We start from the raw sequence: 25,726 nt of genomic DNA, 5'->3' as shown, positions 1-25,726 counted from the left end.
GTCACCTCAGCGGGAAGGAGAGATCTCATCTATGGGGGTCTAGTAAGACTTCATATTCTTCGAAGAAAGGGGAAACACCTTTCAAATTCGGGGAGATGCCCTACCATTGAGCATTCCAAACTCTACCCCCCTACCCCAAGTTTTTTACCAAAGAGTTATCATAAATGCACTTAACTACGTCTAGTGTGTTCAAGAATCATGTAATGGCACACACACACACACACACACACACAATTACCCTATGTTATCATAGGGCTGTTTATCAGCCCGCATTTATTTCCAAACAAGTCCTCCCCCCCCCACACACTTTTTTTTATTCATATAGCATCTTCGTCTTCATCCAAATAGAAGCCTACACGCTCCACATATAAACTAACAAAAAGGGTTGACACGAACCCTTGAGAGATGAGCACCAAAGAATCAACGAAGTTGGTAAACAAAAGGCATCCGGACAATACGAGGGCGGCTTTGTTTTCGTTGTTTGTTGTTGTTGTTTTAAGTGGTTTAGAGAGCCAGGCCTTTGCCCTGTGCCTAGGGCAGTCAACTCCACCCTCTGAGAGATTTTACACAACCGCAGTCCCACGCTTGCCTGCCCGAACCACACAAACTTCCCCAGACTTGGGGACTGTAGACGTCCGATTGCACAAGACAGACACATTGGCATCGGCCAGCTCCAGCGCGCCCGCCCCCCCCCCCCCCCCCCCCCGCCCCGGGCACAGACCCTTGCGCCTGCGCACACCTTAGGGCCGCGGGCAGGGCCCCACCCCTTCCGTCGCCACGCCCTCACGCTCCCGCCCCTCTAGGTGCGCGTGCGCCGCGGGCCCGCCCCCCGCCGCGTTCGGCGGTGTCTCTCGCGAGCCGCGGCCGCCTCTTTAGAGCTGCGGGTCGGCCTGGAGCGAGCAGGCTCGCCCGGCGCCCGCCCTCTTCCTCCGCAGCCTGGCCGGGCGGCCATGGCGGCGCGACGGCGGCGGCCCACGGCTGGCGTGGGAGCCCGGGACACGCTCACGCTGCTGGCGCTGGCCTTGTGCGCCCCCGGGGTGGGCGGCGGGGCGCTCGAGTGGTACTCGGCCGTGGTGAGCATCGAGTACGTGGACCCCCAGTCGAACATGACGGTGTGGAGCGTGTCCGAGAGCGGCCGCTTCGGCGATAGCTCGCCCCGGGAGAACAAGCAGGGCCTGGTGGGCGTCCCGCGCGCCGAGGGGGACAAGAAGGGCTGCGCGCCCGACACGCGCTTCGTGGCGCCCGGCAGCCTGGGCGCCGCGCCCTGGGTCGCGCTGGTGGCGCGCGGCGACTGCACCTTCAAGGACAAGGTGCTGGCGGCGGCGCGGAAGAACGCCTCGGCGGTGGTGGTGTACAACGAGGAGCGCTACGGGAACGCCACCGAGCCCATGTCGCACGCGGGTGAGCAGGCCGGGTGTGTGTGTGTGTGTGTGTGTGTGTGCGCGTGTGTGTGTGCACGCGCGCGTGCATGTGTGTGTGCGTGTGTGCAGGGGCGAGCCTGGTGGTTTCCCCGGTGGTGTGGAGAGGGAAGTGCGTGCACACGTTGGATGGGTGAGAAGGCAGGGGAGTAGCGAAGAAACTCCGCAGGAGGAAGCTCCTACCAATTGCAAAAAGAGTCCAGATTCCTAATCACGGGGTCACTTAAGGTTGATTCGCCGTTTCCCAAAGTTGGTTGCGTGGTGAGTGTGTGGGAGCGGAGAGAGACCCTTCCCCCTGCGCACTTCAGGGTCGCATTGTCCATTCACCAACCGAGCGTGATGGCTTGGTGGCTCTCTGGTTTCTGAATGTTTCAAAACCCAGAATCGGGAAACCTGGTAGCAAGCACGACACCTGCTTGTCTCTGGCGACCACGTTTAGGGCGGTCACACTCGCTCATTGTATTTGGAGAGTTCGGAGTTGTGATGAAATCTTTTTACTGTATTCATTGAAGAATGCTCTCTCAGTCAGGGGTCCCGTCCTAAACACACCATTCCGGGGACAGCAGGTTGCACTTCAGACAAGGATGAGTTTGCAAAATGCCATCCGTGGGACAGAGTTCTCTCTGGGGGACCCAGAATTTGATCGTATTTGTGTTGTGCTACTAAGATCACATTAGCTTTAAGCCATCACACAGTTGACTCATTCTGCATTTCCGGTGATTACCGTTTTTGTTTCTGCTGCTACTAAGTCAGGCATCCTTTTCCTGTGCTGTATTTGTGGTGGTTCTGTTTTGGCACGAATGCAACACAATGTATAAAGACAGAAAAATGACATTGGATTTGGCCGTTTTTATAGGTTGGAAATGATGGCCATTTAATGGCAAGGAAGTGACCTCCACTTATATATAGATGAACTCTTTTTCAGGAAAGTTGACTCCAGGTTAGCAGAGCAATGGGTTCAGACCTTAGGAGCATAGAGTAGGAGGAGGTGAGGAGACTTTGAAATTGCATGAAAGTAATTGGCTAGAATGGAGAAGTTGGGTCTTTGAGAACACAAAGTTTGGTTGGCTGCAGGCAGTGGTGGGTGAGAATGAGTACAGATGTCCCGGTGGTGGTGGTGGGGGGGGTCAACTACAGTTAGTCCAGTGATTACAAATTGGCCTAATTGTCATTGTACACACGCCCTGTTTCCGGAAGACTCAGGAAAGAACCTAGCATTACAGATGTAGCCCATATACAGCATTCCCAAGTTCAATTCTGCCAGTGAAAAGAGGTCTGTGCTGGGCCTGATTCCTTGATGGGTGTGTGCGTTTTTGGATGCATACACATCTTAATGTAAATGTTTTCTTTCAAATGGCAGGCTCATCACCCTACAATTTTCTAACTCTACCCTACTGCATTTTTTGATAATGACATTAGCATCCTCCCAAGCAGACAACACTTGTTCTAACCATGGCTCAGCAACCTTTCTTGTTTATATTGTTGACATATATAATTTATCTGGACTCAGAAAAACACCTCAGCGATGTTAATTAGAATCATCAGTGGAGGGACACTTCTGTTCCCATTATCTGCCTTCTTTCTAAGCCTTCTTAGCATGATAATAATTCTGATTTTTTTTTTAAGGGAGGATTAGCACCTTTTGGAAAATGTATGAAAGTGCACACATTAAAAAAGTGTGATGCAGTGAGTGGCTGAATCTTCCTGAGGGCCCTTTAAGGTAGATCCCTAACTCCACTGTCGAGTAAGGAAACACACTCAAAGTGTTTTAACACAAGTCCAGATTACTTGGTGCCCTATAGGATGTCTAGCTGCATTCCTGTCTTCCCACATTCTAGATGCCTTCTGCACAGTTGTGACAACCAGAAATGCCTTGAGGTTTTGGCCAGAACTTCAGGGGACAACAATATTATCTAGCATCTTGAACCACTGACCTAAAGGAATATGAATTGTAGTAGTGTGGTGAACAAGGAAGAAAAGCTGGAAACAAATGTAGACCCTTGGGCTGTAGAGACTGCAGAGCTGGAAAGGTTGACTCACGGAACGGAGCCCAAGTGGGTACCAGGAATGACAGTGCCAGCACTTTGAGAACAGAGTTAAGAAGATGGGGCTGGGTGGTGGTGGTGGCGCACTCCTTCAATCCCAGAACACTGGAGGCAGAGGCAGGCAGGTCTCTGTGAGTTCAAGGCCAGCCTGGTCTACAGAATTCCAAGGCATCTGGGTCTACACAGAGAAACCCTGTCTCAAAAAACAAACAAAAAGAAGAAGATGGAAGAAGCCAGCTTTGACAGACCATATTTAAACTTGAGCTGAATATTTATTTAGAGCCACTGAGGCTGTGTACACTTAGGTTGGTTTCCTCTGTTTAGTCCGAATGTAGTGAAGCCAGGAAAATCCACTTATTCAGCTGGTCTTCGTGCTGATGTGTAACAGTGGATTTCCGTAAACAGGTAGAGGTGTGCTTCAGAAACTGAATACTGATCATCTTCCTAAGTTGGGAGAATTGCTCCCCAGTTTTTCTGAAACCCATTTTTTTCTCACAGGAATCTGGCTTTAGATAACTTTTAAAATTTAATCATTACAGAAACTGAGGATTTTAAAAGAATCATTGCCTTAAGATCATACTCTCTCAGAACAGCAGTAAGGACTTAGAGCTGTGCTAATGTTCTGGTTTTAGCAGACTTAAGTTTGCCAGCTGCTTTGGACCAAGTATTGTACCCAATTGGAGTTGGAGATGCCTAAGATGAATGGCTGCCTATGAAGGGTTATGGTCTGCCAGTAGTGATAAGCATAACTTTCCAGATAGAAGAGTCTAGACTTAACTATATGCACAGGTGCTTAGAAAGCCTAAAGGATGCTGAAAGTTGTAGAAATTATCTTGACCAAGATAGGTAAAAATAGATAACAGTCAAATCATTAAGGTCTTGGTATTGACCTTAGGAATGTAGTTATTATAGCTTAAGTAACATGCACCTCTAGCTGAAATTTTGGCACAGCCTTTTAAGAACAGCATTTTACATCCTTGAATGTTATTTACTAAGTACGAAACAATTGGCAAAGGGCAGGAAAAAGGGATCAAATTGAAATAAAATGAGGATTTCAGAGATAGAGAAGAAATACTCCACTTAGCCAGTCAATTAATCTGTTTACCTGAATGTTTCTGCAGACATTTAGGAAAAGTTTGCAGTGGTGATGCTACATTACAAACTTTAAAGGTAGCTCAAGTCTTTTAAGGTACCTGAAAATGGCTGGGCGGTTGTGGCACAAGCCTTTTTGGTTTTTCGAGACAGGGTTTCTCTGTGTAGCTTTGTGCCTTTCTTGGATCTCATTCTGTAGCCCAGGCTGGCCTCGAACTCACAGAGATCTGCCTGGCTCTGCCTCCTGAGTGCTGGGATTAAAGGCATGCGCTACCACTGCCCAGCAGCACAAGCCTTTAATTTCAACACTGGGCAGCATGGTCTATGGAGGGAGATCTGTAACAGGCACCAAAACTACACAGAGAAACCCTGTCTTGAAAAACCAAAAAAACATAGCCACAATATTGTAATGATGGGACCCATTAAGACTTTTAATTAAAATTTCACTGTGACTAGTTCTAAGAACCTAGTCTTAGAAAAAAGGAAAAGAAATACCCAACTTTAGAGAAGCTGTATATTAAGAGGTATTCATTTTGTACTGGCAGTGCATATTAAATGGTCTTTTATGCATCGTCAGTTATTGATTATCTGTAATGCTGTGCTCTCAACTGATCTACAACTTTAATTTGAATTTAAAATGTATCTTGGTGCTCTAAAGAGCCATAAGTGGCCCCCTAATATAGCCTCATAGAGAATGGGGCCAACTAGGACAGTTCCCCGGAAAGATTGACTTGATGGGCAGGTTCAGGACATTAGGGAGTTATGTATATGTTGGCAGGTGGGCTATAGGACTTCCATGTAGCAGGAGTCATGTTGCAAAAGGCTGAAAGGTCTGAAGTGAACTAACAGGGAAAAGCTGCAAGAGTTCTCAGTAAGTGTTCAGTAGTAGTTTCAGCAAATCCATTTTCGGAGGAGTTTTTGTTGTTTTGTGTTTGTATGTTTACTTGTGATGGATTCTTGCTAAGTAGCTCATGCCAGTCCTTCACTCATGATCTTCTTATCTTAGCTTCCCAAGTGCTGGAGTTATAGGCATGAATGATCATACTGGCCAAATTCTTATGTGTATGAGTGTTTTGTCTGCATGTGTGGAAGTGCACCACGTGCATGGCTGGTGCCTGTGGAGGCCAGATGAGGGCGCTGGAGCTGGAGTTATAGTGGTTTGAAGTCACTGAGGGTCCTGGGAATCGCCAGGTTCTCTGCTAAAGAGCAGCAAGTTCTCTTAACTGCTGAGCCCTCACTCCAGGTCTCCCCCAACCCCAATATTTTTGACTAAACCAATCAAACAAAAAATATTTATAATTATATAGTGCCCAGTTGTGAATTGTGTTGTCCTCATTCACCCTAGCCAACCATTGAAACATTTTTTTTTTTTTTTTTTTTTTTTTTTTTTTTTTTGGTTTTTCGAGACAGGGTTTCGCTGTAGCTTTGGAGTCTGTTCTGGACTAGCTCTGTAGACCAGGCTGGCCTCGAACTCACTGAGATCCACCTGCCTCTGCCTCCCGAGTGCTGGGATTACAGGCATGCACCACTACTGCCTGGCTCAAACATTTCTATTTTATATAACTAGACATTCCAGAGTATTTCCTCTACTATAATTCTCCTTACTAGGTTATTTCAGTTGTATAGTCATGGAAGATAAGCTAGTTTTTCCAATCCATTCATTCATGAAGAAACCTTCCATGGGCCATCCATGTTCCATGCCACAAAAACCTGATAAACTGAACAGGTCTAATCTAATGAGGAGTGACCTATGAAGAAATCAGACAAGGTGTGTAAAGGGAGGCTTATCTGAGGCTAGAAAGATGGCTCTGTGTTTAAAAGTGAGTATTGCTTTAGCAGAGGCCCCCCATTTCAGTTCCCAGCACCCATACTAGATGACTCAGTGCCTGTAATTCCAACTCCAGAGAATCTGATTCCTTCTTCTGGACTCCTTGGGCACCTCAGTTGCATGCATGTGTGTGTGTACAACACACAATTCAATAAAATTGATAACTACAAGTAGAGCAAGGTCGCTGTAGGACTTAAGCTGAGTTTGCACTAAATCTTGGTTTGTTGAGGACTCTCCAGGGGAATAGAAGTGGCTAGAATGTGGCAGTTTATTTCTAAAAAAGAAAACCTGAAAGTTTGGGAGGTTCTGCTACTGAAACCTCAAGATCAGTTATTGCTGTTAAATTAGTTTTCTCCACCAGAAATTCAATCTACTACTTTAAATATTTCATTAGTTCTTATCTCCTTCAAGACTATACTGAAGTAGACTTTAGTTTCCTTGGGAGGAGAAATGATACATTACATTCCTAAGTCTAGATACTAAACTTTGAACTTACTGTTCAAGTGCTAATCCTCTACAACTGTGTTTAGTTTTTAACAAGGTAGCAAGAGGAGCACAAACATTTGAGAAGGAAATGGAGACCATTTTATCTTTGGCATAGGAACATTTGAAATTCTGTTACTGGTAATTTGGCCTGCTAAAAATATTATTCTGTATCTGCTACTCAATAAAAATACTATTCTGTATCTGCTACTCAACAAAGAGGTTTATGATGCTGCTGTGTACAATGACATTGTGCTCAGTGAAAGACAAAAGTAAAACAGAAACTACCCTTAGGGAGCTTCCTGCCTAATGGGAAAGTGTAGAGATTACTTTGTGGGTGAGATTGTGCAAGATGACCTTTTTAATCAAGCAAGAATGATAGCAACACTAAGCCTTGGGGAAGAAAAAGAATTCCACAGCTTATTTCTTATGTTTCAAGTCTCTGTGCCTCCTGTGAAGAAATTCACCTGTTTAGCTGAGATCTTTTCTCTCTCTGCCAGTGTAGACACAGTTGTACAAAATTTCTTGAGCAGTAATTGGACCAGAGAGCCAGTGATTTGACAGGAAATAAAGTCTGGGAGGACTGTGATAGATGTGCTTGGTGTCCCTTAACTTGTGCATGAACTTGCTTCAGAGCTAGTACATTTTCGCCCATCTGCCTTGCTGCTTGCCCCTGCTTTGAGACTTGTTCTTGGCATATTGATCATGCTGGCATTGGTAACTCCTCTGCCCTAGCCTCCTGAGTAGCTGTGAAAAGTGAATAAGACACAGGGTAAAGAAAAGTCATCACTGAATTTTGTCAATTTAAAATAGGTCTTGGAAGCAGTCTTGCTGCTGAAACTGTTGAATAACGAACTGTCCCCAGTCCAGCACACTGCCTCTACAGGCTACAGCTTTTTAAAAATACTATGATTTCTTTCTCACTCACTAAGCTAAGTGTGCACTTTTCTCATTTTGTCTGATTTTTCATTTTCCTCTTTGTTCAACAAAATGCCTGTTTTTTTTTAATAACTAGCCAAACTAGACTATTTAAATACTTAAAACGTTTAGTTTCTTCTGAGTTTCTTATCTGCATGCTATTATTTGTGCATCATGTATGTGATTTGTGCATCAGTGCCCACAGAGACTAGAAGAGGACATTGCATCTCCTAAAACTGGAGTTATATAGACAGTTGCAAAATTTATATGGGTGCTGAGATTTAAACCTGGGTCCTCTGGAACAAGACACAGTGTTCTTAAACACTGAGCCGTATTTCTGGTCCCTCAAATATGATTCTATGATCATTTTATGACCTAGAAAAATTCCTTTCCTTTGGTTCGTTAAACTTTTTCTTTTTTCTTTTTTTCTTTTTCTTTTTTTCTTTTTTCTTTTTTGGTTTTTCGAGACAAGGTTTCTCTGTGTAGCTTTGCGCCTTTCCTGGAACTCACTCTGTAGCCCAGGCTGGCCTCGAACTCACAGAGATCCGCCTGGCTCTGCCTCCCGAGTGTTGGGATTAAAGGTGTGCGCCACCGCCACCACTGCCTGGCTTTGTTAAACTTTTTCTATTGAAGATAAAGTGTAAATGTGCCTCTCAGGGAAAGATTTTGCTGTACCCCAAACAAGATTATCCCTCATAACCCTAGTTTTTTTATTCTACTTGCTTATTAAATAAGTGGCAGCCTAAAGAAGAATCATTCTTAAACTAATTACCAGTGACAGGGAAAAAAAAAGGGAGAAGACTCTTTTTCAGAGAGTGGTTTGTCCAGGAATACACAGGTCTCCTCAGGCAGTGAACAGGATGAAATTTGAGTCCAGGTCTGACTCTGCAACTACACACCCTGTGGAGAAGGTTCAAGAAATGAATACTGACTTGGACATAAACTTTCAGACCCTGAGAACCAGCATTTCCAGGTGGTGTGTAACATTGAACAACTCCCTGAAGATTTCTGAGTCCACAGCTGTAGAATGCCAATATGGTAGCTTTCTGCTTTAAGTGATACGTTCTATAATGGAGGGTTTCCCCACACACCCATCTCTCATTGTCACAAAAATTGGAACCAGAAATTGTTATCAACTGGTAGTATAGAAGCCATTTGGGGTTCTGTATGAAAGCTTTTAACCAAGATGGCAGAATTATACCATTGTTTCTATTTGAAATGTTCTGCGAGTTTCTTTTTCTTTTTCTTTTCTTTTCTTTTTTTTTTTTTTTTAATTAAAAAGGCTTTTAGCTTGTCCCTTGTCGTGGTACATGGGTTATAGCCATGTCATAGTTGTTGCTATCTATGTTTCTGGACTGCTGAATATTTTCCTACAGGTAGTCAATACCTGCCTCTCAGTGTATTTCCCAGTGACAGCAGGGTCATTAATGAGCATGCTGTAAAACCATAGTTTCCTGTAGTTAGTCTCAAACTGGTTCCAGTATCATCTTGCAGACAGAAGCCACCTTAGAAGGGTACCCTTCTGGCATTTCAGAAACAAAGTTCCTGTGGCTAAGATCACAGTGGAAATGCTCTAGACTATGTGTCTCACCAAGGTAAAATAGTCTATGCTTCGTTTTCACCAGATGGATGAAAAAAGTAATGAGAACATGATGCTCCGAGGTATGGTTGAGGAGAAGATTTGTTGTAGATATGAGAGAGAGCCCAGCCAGAGGCCTCTGGAAAGATCCAGACTAAACTGGCTATGAGAGGAGAAAATGGGGAGCGCACGAGAGGGAGAGGAGAGAAGACCAGAGGGGGCTGGAAGCCAGGAGCACCAAAGAGGACCTGCAGCCAAAATGGCTAGGTTTTACAGGGAAAGAAAGGGAAGCAAAGTCAGGTGCTGGAGAGGTTTGGGTAGGAAGCGAGATATGCCAACCTCTGTGACTCTGTAGCAGGTGCTTGTGAGTAGGGAGAGACTGGTAGCCAGTGTCCGCTTTGGTGTGTTCACTAGTCACCCCAGCCCGTTTTTCCCGGCTTTCTTTGAGACTTAACACATAATAATACTACCTATCATAGGACTTGGGTGGTGCAGAATTTCTACTGAGACCTTCTGCTGTGCACGGTAAGACTCCTGCTCCACCCATCCAGAAGCTGCTGGCTCGTCTCAGAGCCTGCCAAACAACTAACTCCCTGGAGATAAGTTTAAGGATAGCATGCTGGCCACACTTCACCTATGCTTCTTTCTCTTGAGTGCTGACAGTGCTAACAGAGCTACTGTTGGACCCTGTACACATACTGTAATGTTATTTTGATGGACATTTAGTTATGATAGCAGGTACTTAGGGGAAATGACAAGTCAAGAAGAGGCATAAGGAATTTTTATGTTTGTGGTGTCATGAATTTTTTGCACCATATGTAAACAAGTGCCCACAGGGGCCAGAGGGCATCAGAGCCCCTTGAACTAGAGTTACAGTAACTGAAAGTACTACAATTTTAAAATCTGTTAAACTGAGGCTAGAGCTAGAGAAAGAACTGATTTTTAAGAGACTTTACTGCAAAACTTGTTCTCGTGTGGAAGAAATGATTTTTCTGTACCATTTGAAAGTGATCCCTCCAAATGATCTCAGACATGGCAGGGCTCTTTAAAACAGAAAGCACCAAGCATCTTTGAAGCCCCGATGGATCTCTTTAGATCTGTCTTGCAGCCAGTTCTTCATGCCTGCTTCCCACCTCTCTGTTACTGGGGACTGAAGCTGGGGTCTCAGGCCTTAGTTCGTCTCATTCATATAGCATGCAATAAACACAGTTTTAGAGACAGTAGTTGGGTTTAAATCCTGCCTCTCCCTTGCTGAGCTGTTTCCCATCCCCTTAAACACTAGTTTTGTTTGTCCTTTTTCGCTTAGATTGGTTTAACTTCAACTTGGTTGAAAACTAACTGAAGGAGAAAATTCAGTATACTGATTTGGCATTGATAACTGGATGTTAAACTTTTTCCTGGTCCTGGAGATAGAAATCAGCCTTGGGCCTAGTAGGTGTGCACTCACTGCTAACCCATTCCCCCAGCTCTAAACTTTTTTAAAGCAAGGACAGTGGTAAGTAGTACAGTGACGGTTTTCAATTAAGGCCACCTTATTTTGGTTTCTGTGCTTGAAACTTTGGGAAGGGGTAGTGAAAAAACGCATGAGTTTTCTGAAAGGAAGCTTTTTTTAATTTTTGCCAGACATGGTAATGCATATTTAATCCCAGTACTCAGGAGGCAGAGGCAGGCGGAATTTAAAGTCTGCTATGAAACACTGTCTTAAAAAAGAAAAAGAAAATATTCAACATCAAAAAGAGCCTCATGCCTAATACGGCAATCACAAAATGTAAAATAAAATAAAAAAATGGTAGTGATCACAATATAGTTCTCATATTCCCTAATAATTTTCTTCCTTCCTTCCTTCCTTCCTTCCTTCCTTCCTTTTTTTTTCTTTTTTTTTTTTTTTTTTTTTTTTTTTGAGACAGGCTTTCTCTGGGTAGCCCTTGGCTGCCCTGGAACATTCATATTCATAAGTGAAATTAATCTGTATGATTATTTAGCTTTTTATTACCATGTTTGGTTTTATAATACCTTTTTATAGTGCTGGGATTTGAACACAGGGCCTTGTACATGTGAGACAGGTGCTCTGCCATTGAGCCACATCTGCAACTCTTGGGGTGGTTGTTTTGGGAGGGCAGAGGCACAACACGGTCTCACTGTCTAGCCAGGCTGGCCTTCACTTAGTGTATAACAAAGGCTTATCTCTAAACTGAAGTCGACTGTCTCCGCCTCTGGGTTAAATGCTTTCACCACCATGCCTGGCTTAGAAAAAATTGTAAGTAGCCTTTTAATTAGCTATGGAACAGTTTCAGTACCATTAGTATTTTGTGCTTCTTAAAGGTCTGATGATAGATTCATGTGTGAATCTAAATGGTGTCCTAGCTTTTCAGAGAATAGTTCATAGTGATTTTCCTAATTTTAGTCAGCCTGTTTTCTCTTTTGGAACCAGTTTTGGCAGTTGATGTCTTACTGAATATTACTCATTTTTATTGAAGTTTTCAAATGTATTTGATGTATTGATGAACATACTTTTAATTTTATCTAACTTTTGTCTTTGTTCATTTCTTTGTTCTTTTGTGCAGGAACAGGAAAGACAGTCGTCATTATGATTAGCTACCCAAAAGGACAAGAAATTTTTGATCTGGTGCAAAAAGGAATTCCAGTAAAAATGAAAATAGAAATTGGTACCCGTCATATGCAAGAATTCATCAGTGGGCAGTCTGTGGTGTTTGTGGCCATTGCCTTCATCACGATGATGATTATCTCATTGGCATGGCTAATATTCTATTATATACAGCGTTTCCTATATACTGGCTCACAGTTTGGAAGTCAGGTAGTTATGGATAACTATTCATTTTAATTAATGCAGTTTGGTTCATTTTAAATGATAGCTCATAAATACATTCTATGTACCACTTGAAGTTACATTTAACCCCACTAATTTCAGTTTGCTTATTTGAGTATTTCTCACTTTGATGCATTTTTTAATTGGAATGTATTTTTAAGTCTAGGTTACTTTTTGTACATTTGGTTCCTGCAGGTACCTGTACCCTCTTTGTCTTCTTGTAGACAGAGGACTAGCAGAAGGGCATGTGACAGAAAGAACATGTCTAACCCTGTTCTCTAGCTTGGCATAAGGTTGAGGAGCAAAGAGTAATGGCCTGCTCTGTCTGCACTGTAGTAGCTATAAGCTGTTTATCTAAAGGCAAGCCCTTTCTTGAGCAGAGAGAAGAGCCAGAGGCTTCCAGTGGCATACTCAGTCCTAATGCACAATAGACTTCCTGGTCTGATAACTAGGTAGGGCTCTTCTCTTGGGGACTATTGATGGAGAGTGAATGGTACCTTCTTCCTGGGCTTCATTATTTTCTTGCCAATGTTTAAGTGTAGGAATTGTTTTCTGGAAGTTGAAAGTGTGGCCAAATGTCAGCACATGTTTAGAGTGCTAGGAATTTCCAAGTTACATTCCAACATCACAAAAAGGAGGGGGGGTTGTTCTTTCTCAGATACAGAATTCAGAGCAACTATTCCTGGGTATTGGTGATATTATTAAGGCCACTCCACGTAGTTAAAAGGGAGGTTTATTTTGCAGGGTACTTACAAATGAAGGGGTAGGTTACAGGGTCTGGCAAGGGTATAGTGCAGTCCGGCCGTGTTCTCTGGAGAACTCTGCTCAGTCTACCTCCAGCGTCCAGAGTCCAGGAACCAAGAGAGAGACCTCTTCCCGATCCTTGGTCTTCCGCTTCCTCCTCCGCCCCGCCTTGTGGGCGTGACCATTACCGAAGCCTCAATGGGGGATGGAACTTCCAGGCCAATGCTGGGATGGCTATCCACTACACCTGGGCTAGGGATATAGCCCTGTGGTGTAGGGTACTTGTTTAGTGTGTGTGAGGCTCTAGACTTAATTGCAAATAAGCAAGTAAGTAAACAAATACATTCTTACCTGGGCATGGTAGCTCTTGCCTATAATCTTGGTATTTGGGAAGCTGAGGCAGAAGGTTGCTGTGATCTTAAGGCCAATCGGGATTGAGAGAGAGAGAGAGAGAGAGAGAGGGAGAGAGAGAAAGCTTACCAAGTAGCTTATAAGTTATATGATTCTTTTATATATTAAAAGTTTTTTCTAAGTTATTTTCATAGTAATCATTTAACTTTGTTTTACTAATGAAAACTTTTCTGTTTTTTTTTACATTGTATTTTACGGGTTATTTTTTAAAGACTATTTTAATACTGTTTTTCTCCCCAAGAATCATAGAAAGGAAACTAAGAAAGTTATTGGCCAGCTTCCACTACATACTGTAAAGCATGGAGAAAAGGTAATATACTTTCATTGTGCTTTGTTTGGGGTCCAGACAGGAGGATGTTTATGTGTTTGAGAAGTATTTTCTTTCCAGTCTACTGTTCAGCAGTAACAAGCATGTGAGCTTTGTTAAGCATTCATATGTCTGTTTCAATATTTAAAGAAAGGCTGGCAGAAATGTAATGAATGAAGAGGCCATTTATAGCAGTCATTAGTCACATGGCTGTTTAAATGTAAATGAATTACAATTACCATCCAGGTCTATGGCTCAATAGTAGAGTCCTGGATTGACCCCAGCACCCCACTTCCCAAAAAGGTTAAATGAATTACATTGAATTTAAAAGATAGTTCCTACATTGTATGTACTCAGTAACAAAAATGTGCCAATGTTCCTGTCACTGAAAGTTCCATTGGGCCAAAGTAAATGACTATGAAGATGCTATGCACTTAAAAGTATACACCTGGGATGCTATGAATTCATTCTGTTGAATCTGCGACTATGTGTACATTCTCTCAAAGCCCCTCAGTTACAGGGAGAAACTGAACATATGTAGAGGAGAGAAAGGGTATTTTTAAAACTATACTTTTTTTTTTTTAATTTTAATTTTGGTTTTTCGAGACAAGGTTTCTCTGTGTAGCTTTGTGCCTTTCCTGGAACTCACTTTGTAGACCAGGCTGGCCTCAAACTCACAGAGATCCACCTGGCTCTGCCTCCCGAGTGCTGGGATTAAAGGTATGCGCCACCACCGCCCGGCCAAGCTTGTAAATTATTAAAGAATTTAAAAATGGTTTCCTGCACAACGTGAAATAAGTGAAATTATTTTGTTACAACATAGAATTTAAGGGGTTGGAGAGATGGCTCAGTGGTCAAGAGAGTTTGGTTTCCAGCACCCATGTCAGCCCATAACTACCTGTAATTGCAGTTCCAGGGGATCCAGTGCTTCTGGCCTCTGAGGCTTTGTGCATGCACATGGTGTACATAAACTCATACAGGGACACTACTTATATAAAAATAGTAAGAAAGTCTTTTTATAAAATATCACAACATAAATTTTAAAATGCTGTTAAAGTTCATTTTAATATTTAATCATTTGATAATGATATATGCATACTAAAATCATGTTTTTACTGCTTCCTTGTTAATTGCTACACCTGGCTAAGGGTCTGTTTAAGTAACAACTCAAGGATAGTGTGGCTGTGTCATAATGTGAAGCTGCCCAGATTGCAGCCTCAGAAGCACACACTGCTTGAGCTCCTGAATCCCTGCCTCGGGATCTCAGCTTTTCCTGGCTACACTGACCCCAACTAACTCACAGAAAAAGTCCTGGCCTGTAGATTCTTGTTGCCAGTTCTCCCACCCTACAGCCAACAATTTTTGTGGTTTTTTTTACATTTATTCATTTGTTAGGCAAAAGTAGTGACTTGTTCTAATGGAGGGGTTAACACTAATAAAGTAAAATTTCAGCTATGTAGCCGTTTGTACTTTCTCCAGGTTGTAACTGTTCTTTAAGAGAGATATAAATTTCTTTTAAATAATTCCAGAAGACAAATAGCGTCTTTGAATATTCAAATATTATACTTGAAAATATTTTGTTTAACCATAATAGCAGGCCTGACTGGAGTGCAGTTAACTTCGTAGCGTTTTTCCTGACATTGATGAAGTCCTGAGTTTGATCTCCAGCCCCATATAAACTTGGCCTGGTGGTTCACTACTGTAATGCATACTTTTGGAAGATGAAGGCAGGGGCATCAGAGGTCCCTGATGGCTATACAGTGAACCTGAGGCCAGCCTGAAAACAAGAGACCTTGTCTCAAAAATGTGTGTGTGGTTTGCATTTCTATAGCCCTCGGTAGTCTGTATTTCTTCAAGCACTAACATGCTATTTAAAACACTGCTAATGCTTGACTAGGCAGACAATGAATTTTTTTCTTTTCATTCAGATTCTTTATATAACTGCTTGATAGTGATAAGAAGTAAATGCCAAGTATGATTATCTATGTTTTTAGATCAGGTTGTTCCAGCATAGAGTAGAATCCATTGTTTTAGTCAATTTTCTTTTTTTCTAACTTACTATTGTATGTGTAATGTTGTGTGTGTAACTCTTAACTCTCTTTGCAGGGAATTGATATTGATGCCGAAAATTGTGCAGTGTGTATTGAAAACTTTAAAGTAAAGGATGTTATCAGAATCCTGCCATGCAAGTATGAATAAGTTTTTCCTACTAAGATACTAAAAATTACTTAACAAGTTTCAGTTTTCTGACAGAAGAGTTCCATGCTTTTTCTGATAGGAAGATCTTGTGGTCTTTGATTAGCTCATCTTTCATTCTTCAAGACTCCTTAAAATTACTCTGCTTGAGAGACTTCTAGGTAACACTAAAATCCATTATATCTCTGTTTTGGACTGGCTTTTAGTCTTCCCAAGGCTTGTTAGACTCCATTAGACACCTAGTGAAGCAGAACACATGCTTGATTAAAGGAGGAAAGATGAAGGACCCAGGACCTTCAGTGACCTGAAAGCAGGCAGTGGTTTGCTATTATTTATCCCCAGAGTGTGGGTTTCCTTTTGAAGCTGTGTAAAATGAGTATTCTGCCCTTTATTCAGGTTCAGTAGCACAGGTACAGTTTTAACCCTGGGAAGTAGCCGTTTCATTTTTAATAATCTGCTACTGTAATTGATTTTTTAAAAAGAACTGCTGATTAGCAGAAGAGTTTGTTGTATGCATGAAAATTAGATTTTTTTTAAGTCTGACAAATTTCAATTATACTTTACATAATTTAGAATCAAATTACAAGTTAGTGTATTTGCTTTTTTTTTTTTTTAAACAAAATACCATGTATATAGTACTTTTTAGTAGATTAAGTTTTTGATAACCACTGTTGAGGAAATAAAAAAATGAGTATCACAATAATAAGAGTTCACTGAGAGGGGTTGGGGATTTAGTTCAGTGGTAGAGCGCTTGCCTAGCAAGCACAAGGCCCTGGGTTCGATCCTCAGCTCCACATACAAAAAAAAAAAAAAAGAGTTCACTGAGAAAAGTGTCTGGCTAAAATCTGTCAGCATTTACAGAAGGTCAGCACAGTAGATACTTAATGAGTTGAGGTCAATATGTGATAATTGTGTTCTGCAGAAAAGCATTGAAAGTAGCTCTAGGCTGGCTTTAGAGCAGGTCTTTCCCATCTCAGAGTGATGCTCAAGAGTGCGCAGAAGAGAGACAGTAGTATGTGCTGATGTCTGCACTGAGCTTGTACTTGACCTCTGCACGATAGGCTGTGATGTGCACATTATTGGGATTTTTATTTTGGTGTTTTTTCTCCTGAGCAATATGTTAAACATCCCCCAACAAAACTAGAAGTTTCTTGTTTTTTGAAAGATTCTTCTGGGTCAGTCAGTATTAATTTGAGGTTGAATGATAAGCTGGACTAGACTGATACATAATTAAGAATCGCTATTTTTAGTGGCACTGCAGCTATTTGTTTAATAGAAAAAGTCTTCAAAAGACTAATAATAGAGCCAGAGGCAGTTGGATCTCTGTAGGTTTGAGGCCCAGCCTGGTCTACAAAGCAAGTTCCAGGACAGCCAGGGCTACACAGAGAAACCCTGTCTTCAAAAAAAAAAAGAAAAAGAAAAAAAGAGTAATAATAACGAACAGTTACTAGGTATATACTTGTTGTAGACACTGCAAACAGCTCATGGGGTAGGTGCAGAGATTAGGAGATACACAGCTCCTTGTGGTCATGCTTTTTAGTCACAGCTGGTTCTTGAGCCTAATCTGTCTGGCTTCAAGGCCTCTAATTAACTTCACACATAACATAGGAAGGGCAGGAAACCAAGTAAACCAACAAGAAAGGAACGTGTATGTGTCTTTCTGGTAGCAGCAACAGATGTTTATTAAAGAAGGGTTAATAAACGTACACAAGAGGAAACAGCTTCTTTGTGCCGCTCACCAGTATTGTCATGTATTTCCACTTGAGTCATTTATAGACTTGAAGATAGGATCAGTTTAGGATTAGTTTATTAGTTATTAGTAATAGCTTATTTATGGGCTTTACTAGCCTAAGTGGTTCATAAGTATTCTACTAAGGCACATAAAAATGCTTGGGCACTATAGCACGTAACTGTAATCCTAGTATTTGGGAGGCAGAGGTACAAGGATTCTAAATACAAGGCAATCCTGGACTGCATAGCACATAGAGTCTATCTCAAAAAAATAAAATACTATACACATACACAAATGTATAAGCTGGTATGTAGTAGAAATTGATCCATCCTATTTTATGGAATGAAGAGAAGCTTCAAAACATTTCATTATTAAGTCCAAAATCTATTTAAGTGGAAAATAGATAAGTGATTAGACTATAATGTTAGTGTACTGTTGTCTAACTTTTTATAGAGGGATATGTTGGTAAAATGCATTATTTCCTTTATAAGATATGGAAACATTTATTTTAAGACATTAATACATACTTAATTTTTTTAGGCATAGTTTTCATAGAATATGCATTGACCCATGGCTTTTGGATCACCGAACGTGTCCAATGTGTAAACTTGATGTCATCAAAGCCCTGGGATATTGGGTTTGTTACATTTTTTGTTTATATTCAATCTCTGCCCCAGTCCTTTCTGAGCATCTCACTTTTGTTATGACTAGAGGCAAGAGGAACAGACAGAATGCTCCTTCTGATATCCTTGCTGTTATCTAAAGAAGTTTTCTGTACTAAAAATGAATTTGTAGAGTAACCCACTGAAATCAGTGAACTGAGTTTATGACAGAAAAAGATGTTACCATGTGTCCCCAGTTTTTAACTACTTAGAACAGTATAGTTCTGTATACTATAGTTGTTTGTGTGTGTGTATGTGCGTGTGTGTGTGCTTGTATGTTTGGTTTATGTAAACCTGAATCATAGAATGTATGAAACAAAAGAGCATTCTACATTTTCTGGCTTCAGAGACACATTTTACACTTACTATCCCTAACCGTTTTGGGCATCTGTTTTCACTGTTGCTGGGTTTCACAGTCCATTAGTACAGGATAAATTTGCCCTAAATTAAGTTTTGCCCATTATTTTGTGATATTTTGATAGACAAGGGTCTTCCTTAGGAGATACAAGGGTAAAATGAAAGAGATTTTAACAATAGCTAGCCACATGCTTGCTCCAAGCCTTAAACACATAATTACATTTAATCTTCACAGTCTCTATATGAAGCACTCTTATTATCCCTACTCTGTTAATTAGGACCTTAAGCTTAGAGTCACTGACTTTTCATATATGGTGTCACAGCTAATTTGGTAAGGAACATAAGTTATTTCTTCCCTACTTAGAAAAGATATGGGAAAGCTCTTGTTAAGTTTTTTTTGGGTATTTTTGTTGTTGCTGTTTTTTAGATCTCCATATCATCTATTATGACTCAAAATACTACTGGTTAAAGTATTATAGATAGGGGTTGGAGATTTAGATCAGTGGTAGAGCACTTGCCTAGCAAGCCAAGGCCCTGGGTTCAGTCCTCAGCTCTGGGGAAAAAAAAAAGTATTTTAGATAAAAAATATTTGACGTGACTAGGAATGGAGCTCAGAGTGCTTGCATACTTTGTATTGAAGCCTCAGATTCAGTTCCCCACAGCACATAAACTGGATGAACTTTTATGCAACTTTAAGCCGTAAGCTTCTATAATGGTGTCATTAACAAACTGCCCATGGAACAAGACTGGCTTCATAGCCTGCAGGTGTGACATCATCTTCTAGCTTGGTATGACTTCAGCAAATGCTGAGATCTGTTGCTACTGACATGCCCTGTAGAGTGTTTCACATGGTGGTCCAGGATGCCCTTGCTATAGTTCCTCAGGGAAAAAAGGTTGGCACCCAAGCTGTACCTTATCCTGCTTTGTCCTGAAGTATGTCTTTCTTACAGAATATCTAAACTTCCTTCAGTCCCTTTGGCCTAGGATAGCATTCCTCCCTAATGACTTTGGCTTGTGCTCTCTATTATAGAAACCACAGTTCAGCAAGAAGCTGAGCCTGATGGTTCAGAATCTTCAAAGAGAACACACAGAGCTCAAGGAAGTGTTTTCTTGAAAAAGTCTTGAACTCCCTTAGGTGCACTCCAAAGCTTGTGCTCAGTTGTCTTTGTTGAGTGACTCAGAACCAGCTTTTCATCTCTTGACATTTATGTGAGACTGATTTCTGTTCTTAGCTAAGCCAAAGCCTTGCACCCTCATACATTTTGTTTAGAGATTATAAGTCCACATACACTCATGTATTAGAAATCAGTTTTCATTTTATATGAAGTTGGATTATTTTCTTGGAGTGTTTATTTCAAGAAGCTAGACTATAGAGAACCAGAGTGTATGACTGACTTTGTGAAGGATAGAAAGTTATTGTAACTTCAAAGCTAAGGATTTGTCTGTCTTTTGATGTTTCAATTTTTAGAAGTTTCTGTTCCCTTATAACCACTCAAGAGTCCCAGTGACCCTTTACACAGCCTTTAAAGGCAGTCCTTTGGTTTGAAGCTGTGTCCACTGCATTCATTGGGCAAACAATGCTGTCTAAGATGTTAAGCTGAACTTGGCTCAGAGATAAATAAGGTGCAGCTCCTTTGCTAGATAAGGACACTTGAAGATTTCTTTTTCAGGCCAAATGGAGCCAGTACATATCCAGAGATACAGGGAACATGGTAAATGCCTTCTGGATCAGAAAAGAAAGATCTTATACTGCCTGTTAGATGTAGAAAGTTGGGGAGAGTATATTTTAGTGGGACTGATGGGGTCTTTGACTGTCACCTCAGTGTCTAATAGGGGGATGGTATGTGCACAGGGATATGAACTGTCAGGTTAGAGATTTGTGAACAGTTGAGTTTGGCAGGTATTTAGAGAAACAGGTTGGGATGGGGCTGAACAGGAGTTGGCATTGTGACATTACAACAACAGGAATGTTTGCTTGATGTGTTATGAGTTGGTGTTGGGAAAGAGCAGTTTGGGTGGCTTTAAAATGCACATAGGGCAGACCAAAGATGTCTGAGAACCCAAGAAGGTTGAGTGCCTGTGACTCCCATGCTCACAAGCCTACCAGCTGTTAGTCACTTTCCAGCAGTTTCATCTGCCCACGTGCAGCTTTAGCTCTTTGATTAACCAAGACGAATGTCTGAAACACCCACCCACTCATGTTGAGGCTTAATGTAGTGATGCTAAAGGAGTCTCTGGCCTTCCTTTCATTATCTGCCTTCAAAGCAGCAAATAGAAGAGAGAGGGAAGTTGGAGATAAACCACAGCTGAGAAACTGTACATAAGGAAGAAGTCAGGACTGATCTTCAAACAAAAATCTGAAGCCTTTGGCTGTTCAGAGGCTGTTTGTCTCTGACACCCCAGTGCTGTGCTGAGCCTGGGGCTGTCATTAGGGCACCTGGCTGCCTCCTGAGGGAACAGCAGTGAGGCTGCACAAGTTCACACTCTACAAGAAGACAGTTTCAGGAAAGAGCCACTTTGTGACTAAATAGTTTAAAAGGTGAGATACAACTTGCATGAGACTATCTTTAGAGGAAAACAAACCAAACTTGGAAGGTCTTAGAAAGCTGCCTATTGCGAAGTAACCCCTTTTATCGTGTCATTGAATAGAGGAGGTGGTGTGCTTCCCACCGATTACCTGTAGAGAGTCAAGGATGTCTTGTGTTAACTTACTAGCTAATGACCCCACAGTGTGGTCATGTCACTGAGAAAGCTGTTGCCTTTTGTCTACCTCTCAAGGGGGACCCTGAGGATGCACAGGAGCTACCCATTCCAGAAGCTGCCCCAGGAAGTGTTTCTGTTGGGAGTCTGAGTGTGACATCCCATGATGAGGACAGGAGTGGTGAAAGCAACCTTCCATCATCTTCCTCAAGTGGGTCTGGGCCACACCGCCCCTGCTTTAAAGAAGATGCCGGGGAAGACACAGCATTACTAGGTATGTGGCTGCAATTATAATACCGTGATGTTACCAGTGATGGAGTAAAGTGGAAAAGAGAAAAATATAAAAGCATAAGTGAAAACTGCTGTCCCACACTTAGAGATACCATTTTAACCTTTTGGTAAATACATTCTCAAGAATACCGGGGAAATATCATGTACATGTTTGGTAAGCTGTTCTTACAATGTATAATGTTCTTTCTGTATCATTGCTAGATAAATTTTTATGACTATGTTGTATTTAAGTTTTCCTTGTGAATTGCTCAATTCAGCTGTACTTTTTTTGTGTTTTGTTCGGTTTTCTGTACTCTCATTGTATTGTATAGTTAGCACAGCTCACAGTCTTCTTGCCTCTGCTTCTCAACCCACCTAAGTTTTTCATACTGATATCTTACTTTTCTAATGCCGTGACAGAACACCATGACCAAGGCAACTTAAAACATTCATTGGGGCTCACTCTTCCTGAAGGTTAGAATCCATGACCATGATGGTGGGGAGTATGACAGCAGGCAGGCATGCTCTGGAGCAGTAGCTGAGAGCTCACATCTCACCCACAAGTTCACGGCAGAGAGGGAAAGAAAATGGTGTGGAGGTTTCAAACCTCAAAGCCCCACCCCAGGACCCACCTCCAATAAGGCTATACCACTGTTGCCTCCCAGACAGACAGCTCACCGGCGGGGGCCAGGTGTTCAGATATATATGCCTGTGCGGCGTTCCCATTCAGACCACCACAGACTCTTGAGAAAAGAAGCTTTTTTTGTATTGCGGGGGTGTCAGTCAAACCTGCAGCTTTGGGCTTAGCCCTTCCTTACAACTTTTGAGAATTTAATAATGAGAATACACAACCTCTGTCATATATTATTATATTGTTATCTTCTCCCTCAGTTGTTTTTGTTTTGGTTTTTCGAGACAGGGTTTCTCTGTGTAGCTTTGCGCCTTTCCTGGAACTCACTTTGTAGACCAGGCTGCCTCGAACTCACAGAGATCTACCTGCCTCTGCCTCCCGAGTGCTGGGATTACAGGCGTGCACCACCACCGCCCGGCTTCCCTCAGTTTCTTTATTTCTTCTTAGTGTTAGGGATGGAACTCGAGGTTTGGGGAATACTGAGCAAACTCTGGGACTCAGCCATCTTCCAGTACCTAACTTCTGTATCTTTCAGTTTCTTTATAATTTTTTTTGTCTTCTAGCATCTCCTTAGGCCTTTTATGATATGCTAAGTAAATAGGAAAGTCTTTCTTCTTGGGGTTGGCTATAGAATTATTGACTTGTATTTTGCTTGATTTTTTTTTTCCTTCAAATTCTTTTTTGAAACAGCATCTTATGTTGACCAGGTTAGCCTCAAACTCCCTAGGTAGCTTAGGATGACCTTGAACTTCTGATTTATCTGACCACCACCTCCCAAGTGCTGAGATTATAGGCATGCGTTACCACCATGGTTTTATGCAGTGCTTGGGATCAAACCCAGGGCTGTGTGCATGCTAAGCAAGCACTCTGCCAACTTAGCTACATCCCCATTTCTACCTCCTTTTAATTAATTTATTCATTGACTTATTGGAGTACCCAGGTATGCCATTACTCAAGTGTAGAACTCAGAGGATAGCTTTTAAGTTCTCTTCCTACCATGGGTCTCAGGGATCAAAGTCAGATTGTCAAGCTTGGCAGAAAGTACCTTTACCCTCTGAACCATCTTACTGGCCCCCTCTTCTGTATTCTTTAAAGATTAATTATGAAATTATTTTGAGCCTGGTGTGATAGTGGTGTGATGTCTTTAATCCCAGCACTTGAGAGGTAGAAGCATGTGGATCTTTGTGAGTGTGAGGCCAGCCTGATCTATATAGGGAGTTCCAGGCCAGCTAGGACTCATAGTGAGACCTTGTCTCCAAACAAGAGGGGATGAAGAGATGGCTCCATGGTTAAGAGCACTGGCTGCTCTTCCAGAAGACCTGAGATCCATTACCAGCACCCACATGATGGCTCATAACTATCTGTAACTCCAGTTCCTGGAATTTCCATACCCTCTTTGGCCTCTACAGGCAACAGACATGCATGTTGTATATATATACACACATACATACATACATACTTACATACATATATACATACTTACATGTAGGCAAAATACCCATACACATAAAATAAAATTTTATTTTGTCAATTAAAAGACAATCCCACCAATATTTTAGTAGAATTAAATTAATCTATAGATTATTTTAGTTGAGAATAATTAATGCTTCTAACTTTGAATTTGGCCACCCTAGAAGATTTCCAAAACAATAAGATTCAGATTGACTCAATGTATCTTTTAACATGTTTAGGAAAACTTACAGAAGCGTTAGAACTTCAGTTTTTTATTGTGTACGTATGTGTGTGTATTGGGAGGGTGGACTACACGTGTATGAAGGTGAAAGTGCAGTTGTGCACACGTGTTGTGCAGGCCAGAGGTCACCCTCAAGTATCATTCTTCAAGGCATCATCCACTTGCTTTTTGAGACAAAGTCTCCCACTGCCCTGTGACTTGCCTGCTTAGCTAGGCTTGCTGACTGGAGAGCCTCAGAGATCCATCATCCACTTTTTCTAGCACTGGGATTACAAGCACACACTACTACATGCGACTCTTTTTATGAGTTTTCTGAGGATTGGACTGAGGTAGTGAGCATTTAAGAGCTGAACTACCTTCCAAGCTCTTATATCTTAAGTTCTAAACCAGTGCTAGAGGAGAGAGGGGAAAGAATGCTTTGGGGAGTGGGGAGCACCCGGGATCATAAAGCTGGGGCTTGGTGGCACCATTTCTCTGGCGGACACTGAACTGACCACATTACAAGGCAGTATATTAGGCATGGTAAGGAATTTTGCTTTTAGGAATTCTGTTGAGACAGAATTCATACTACTATGATTTGGGCCACTGACTTGAGAATCCAGAAAGAAAACTAAATTTCTTTTCTCAAGAACATGGCTCCACTTGTTAGGTGTGTAAACACAGAGGTCCTTCAAAGGTGGTCATCAGGTGATTGTTGGCTCAGGAAACACTAAAAAACCCGTTTACCACACTGAAGGAAGGATATTTCTCTTACTGGCGTTCTTTGAAATGGGTTGTCATTTTTACATGTAAGTTTTATTTAAATGTTTCTATAATTTGTTTTTTAAAGTATTATCTCCATCTGTGTAACTGAGGTTGGACAGACCTACTGACTTAGGGTGGCTTCTGATGCTTTGTTGTAGGAGCCTGCAGGAATGACCCTCAGCATGGAGGAGCCATCTGCTAGCACACAGCCTCCCTGACAGCCTCACCGACAGAGCCTTGGCTTGAACTACAGGACATTTAATTTTTTACTCTAGGGCATAGTTTGTATACTTGAAAACAGTGGATATTATTTTACTTTACCTTTCAGATTCAGATTTGATATACAAAGGGCTGAGATATTTTATTCCTAAGAGGACTTTTAATTAGCCTTCATCTATTTATCTACTAAAGTATGATGTATATCATAAATTTTGTTGTGTCAGACTGTCACAGATGTGGGGGTGGTGATATTTCTAAGTACTAGACTAGCTTCTGTGGTACTGTTAAACAAAATTCTGTTTCTAAGTTAAAGTAGAATTGTGTAATATAATTCAATAACTGATCAAATGGACATTCCCTGAAGCAGACTCTTTAGAACTTGTAATCTGAGAACTCTTGCCATGGGCAGTGGTGCACACCTGTAGCCCAGCACTCAGGAGGCTGAGGCAAGAGGATTTTGAGTTCAAGCCAGAAAGAAGAAGGGACTGAGGGGAAAGAGAAATCAACTGTCTTGCACTATATTGTCCGTAGAGACTTCAAAACCAAGCATACCTTCTTCTTGTTTGGAACTGTGAAAAGAACACTAGTTGATTTTTTGATTTGCATTTTTATCTTTATTGCCTATTTTCTTTTGACACTTGAAAGGAGAGAAAAATTATCTGTGTTTTTCCACACACAAAGAAATTGGCAGGAATGCCATATTGCACATTAAAAGTATTAAAATATTGATTCATTAAGAAAATCAAATAGGTGTACTGTGATGTTTTTAAATAATTAGTATATTTCAGTGGACCTAATCTTTACAATTAAAACGATTTAAATTAAAATTTTCAATTTTTGTTGTTAGACTAAACTAACATTTTCTAATGA

At 41.5% G+C, this 25,726-nt stretch overlaps 1 protein-coding gene and 1 non-coding gene across 2 annotated transcripts; both read left to right on the top strand.

Moving 5' to 3' along the window:
- Window positions 1-799: 799 nt before the first annotated feature.
- Window positions 800-25,726, top strand: Rnf149 (ring finger protein 149). Its single transcript, XM_036167628.1, has 7 exons — window positions 800-1,401; window positions 11,928-12,178; window positions 13,587-13,655; window positions 15,759-15,841; window positions 18,121-18,217; window positions 21,378-21,573; window positions 24,796-25,726. Exons 1-7 carry the CDS (start codon window positions 951-953, stop codon window positions 24,837-24,839), a joined length of 1,191 nt encoding a protein of 396 aa, XP_036023521.1. The 5' UTR covers window positions 800-950; the 3' UTR covers window positions 24,840-25,726.
- LOC118570160 lies at window positions 4,545-4,674 on the top strand. The gene has a single exon (XR_004943153.1). It is a non-coding gene; the product is annotated as a small nucleolar RNA SNORA33 (small nucleolar RNA).

The sequence above is a fragment of the Onychomys torridus genome, chromosome 18 (genome assembly GCF_903995425.1).
Source record: "Onychomys torridus chromosome 18, mOncTor1.1, whole genome shotgun sequence".
Classification (NCBI taxonomy): domain Eukaryota; kingdom Metazoa; phylum Chordata; class Mammalia; order Rodentia; family Cricetidae; genus Onychomys; species Onychomys torridus.
The sequence above is the reverse complement of the archived record's forward strand: the minus strand, read 5'-3'. Positions and strand labels throughout refer to the sequence as shown.

Coding starts and splice junctions, on each gene's coding strand:
- Rnf149 (XM_036167628.1), top strand. CDS start 951: ATGGCGGCGCGACGGCGGCGGCCCACGGCTGGCGTGGGAGCCCGGGAC. Junction 18,218..21,377: donor TCAAAGCCCTGGGATATTGG/GTTTGTTACATT, acceptor CTACCTCTCAAG/GGGGACCCTGAGGATGCACA. Junction 21,574..24,795: donor GGAAGACACAGCATTACTAG/GTATGTGGCTGC, acceptor GCTTTGTTGTAG/GAGCCTGCAGGAATGACCCT.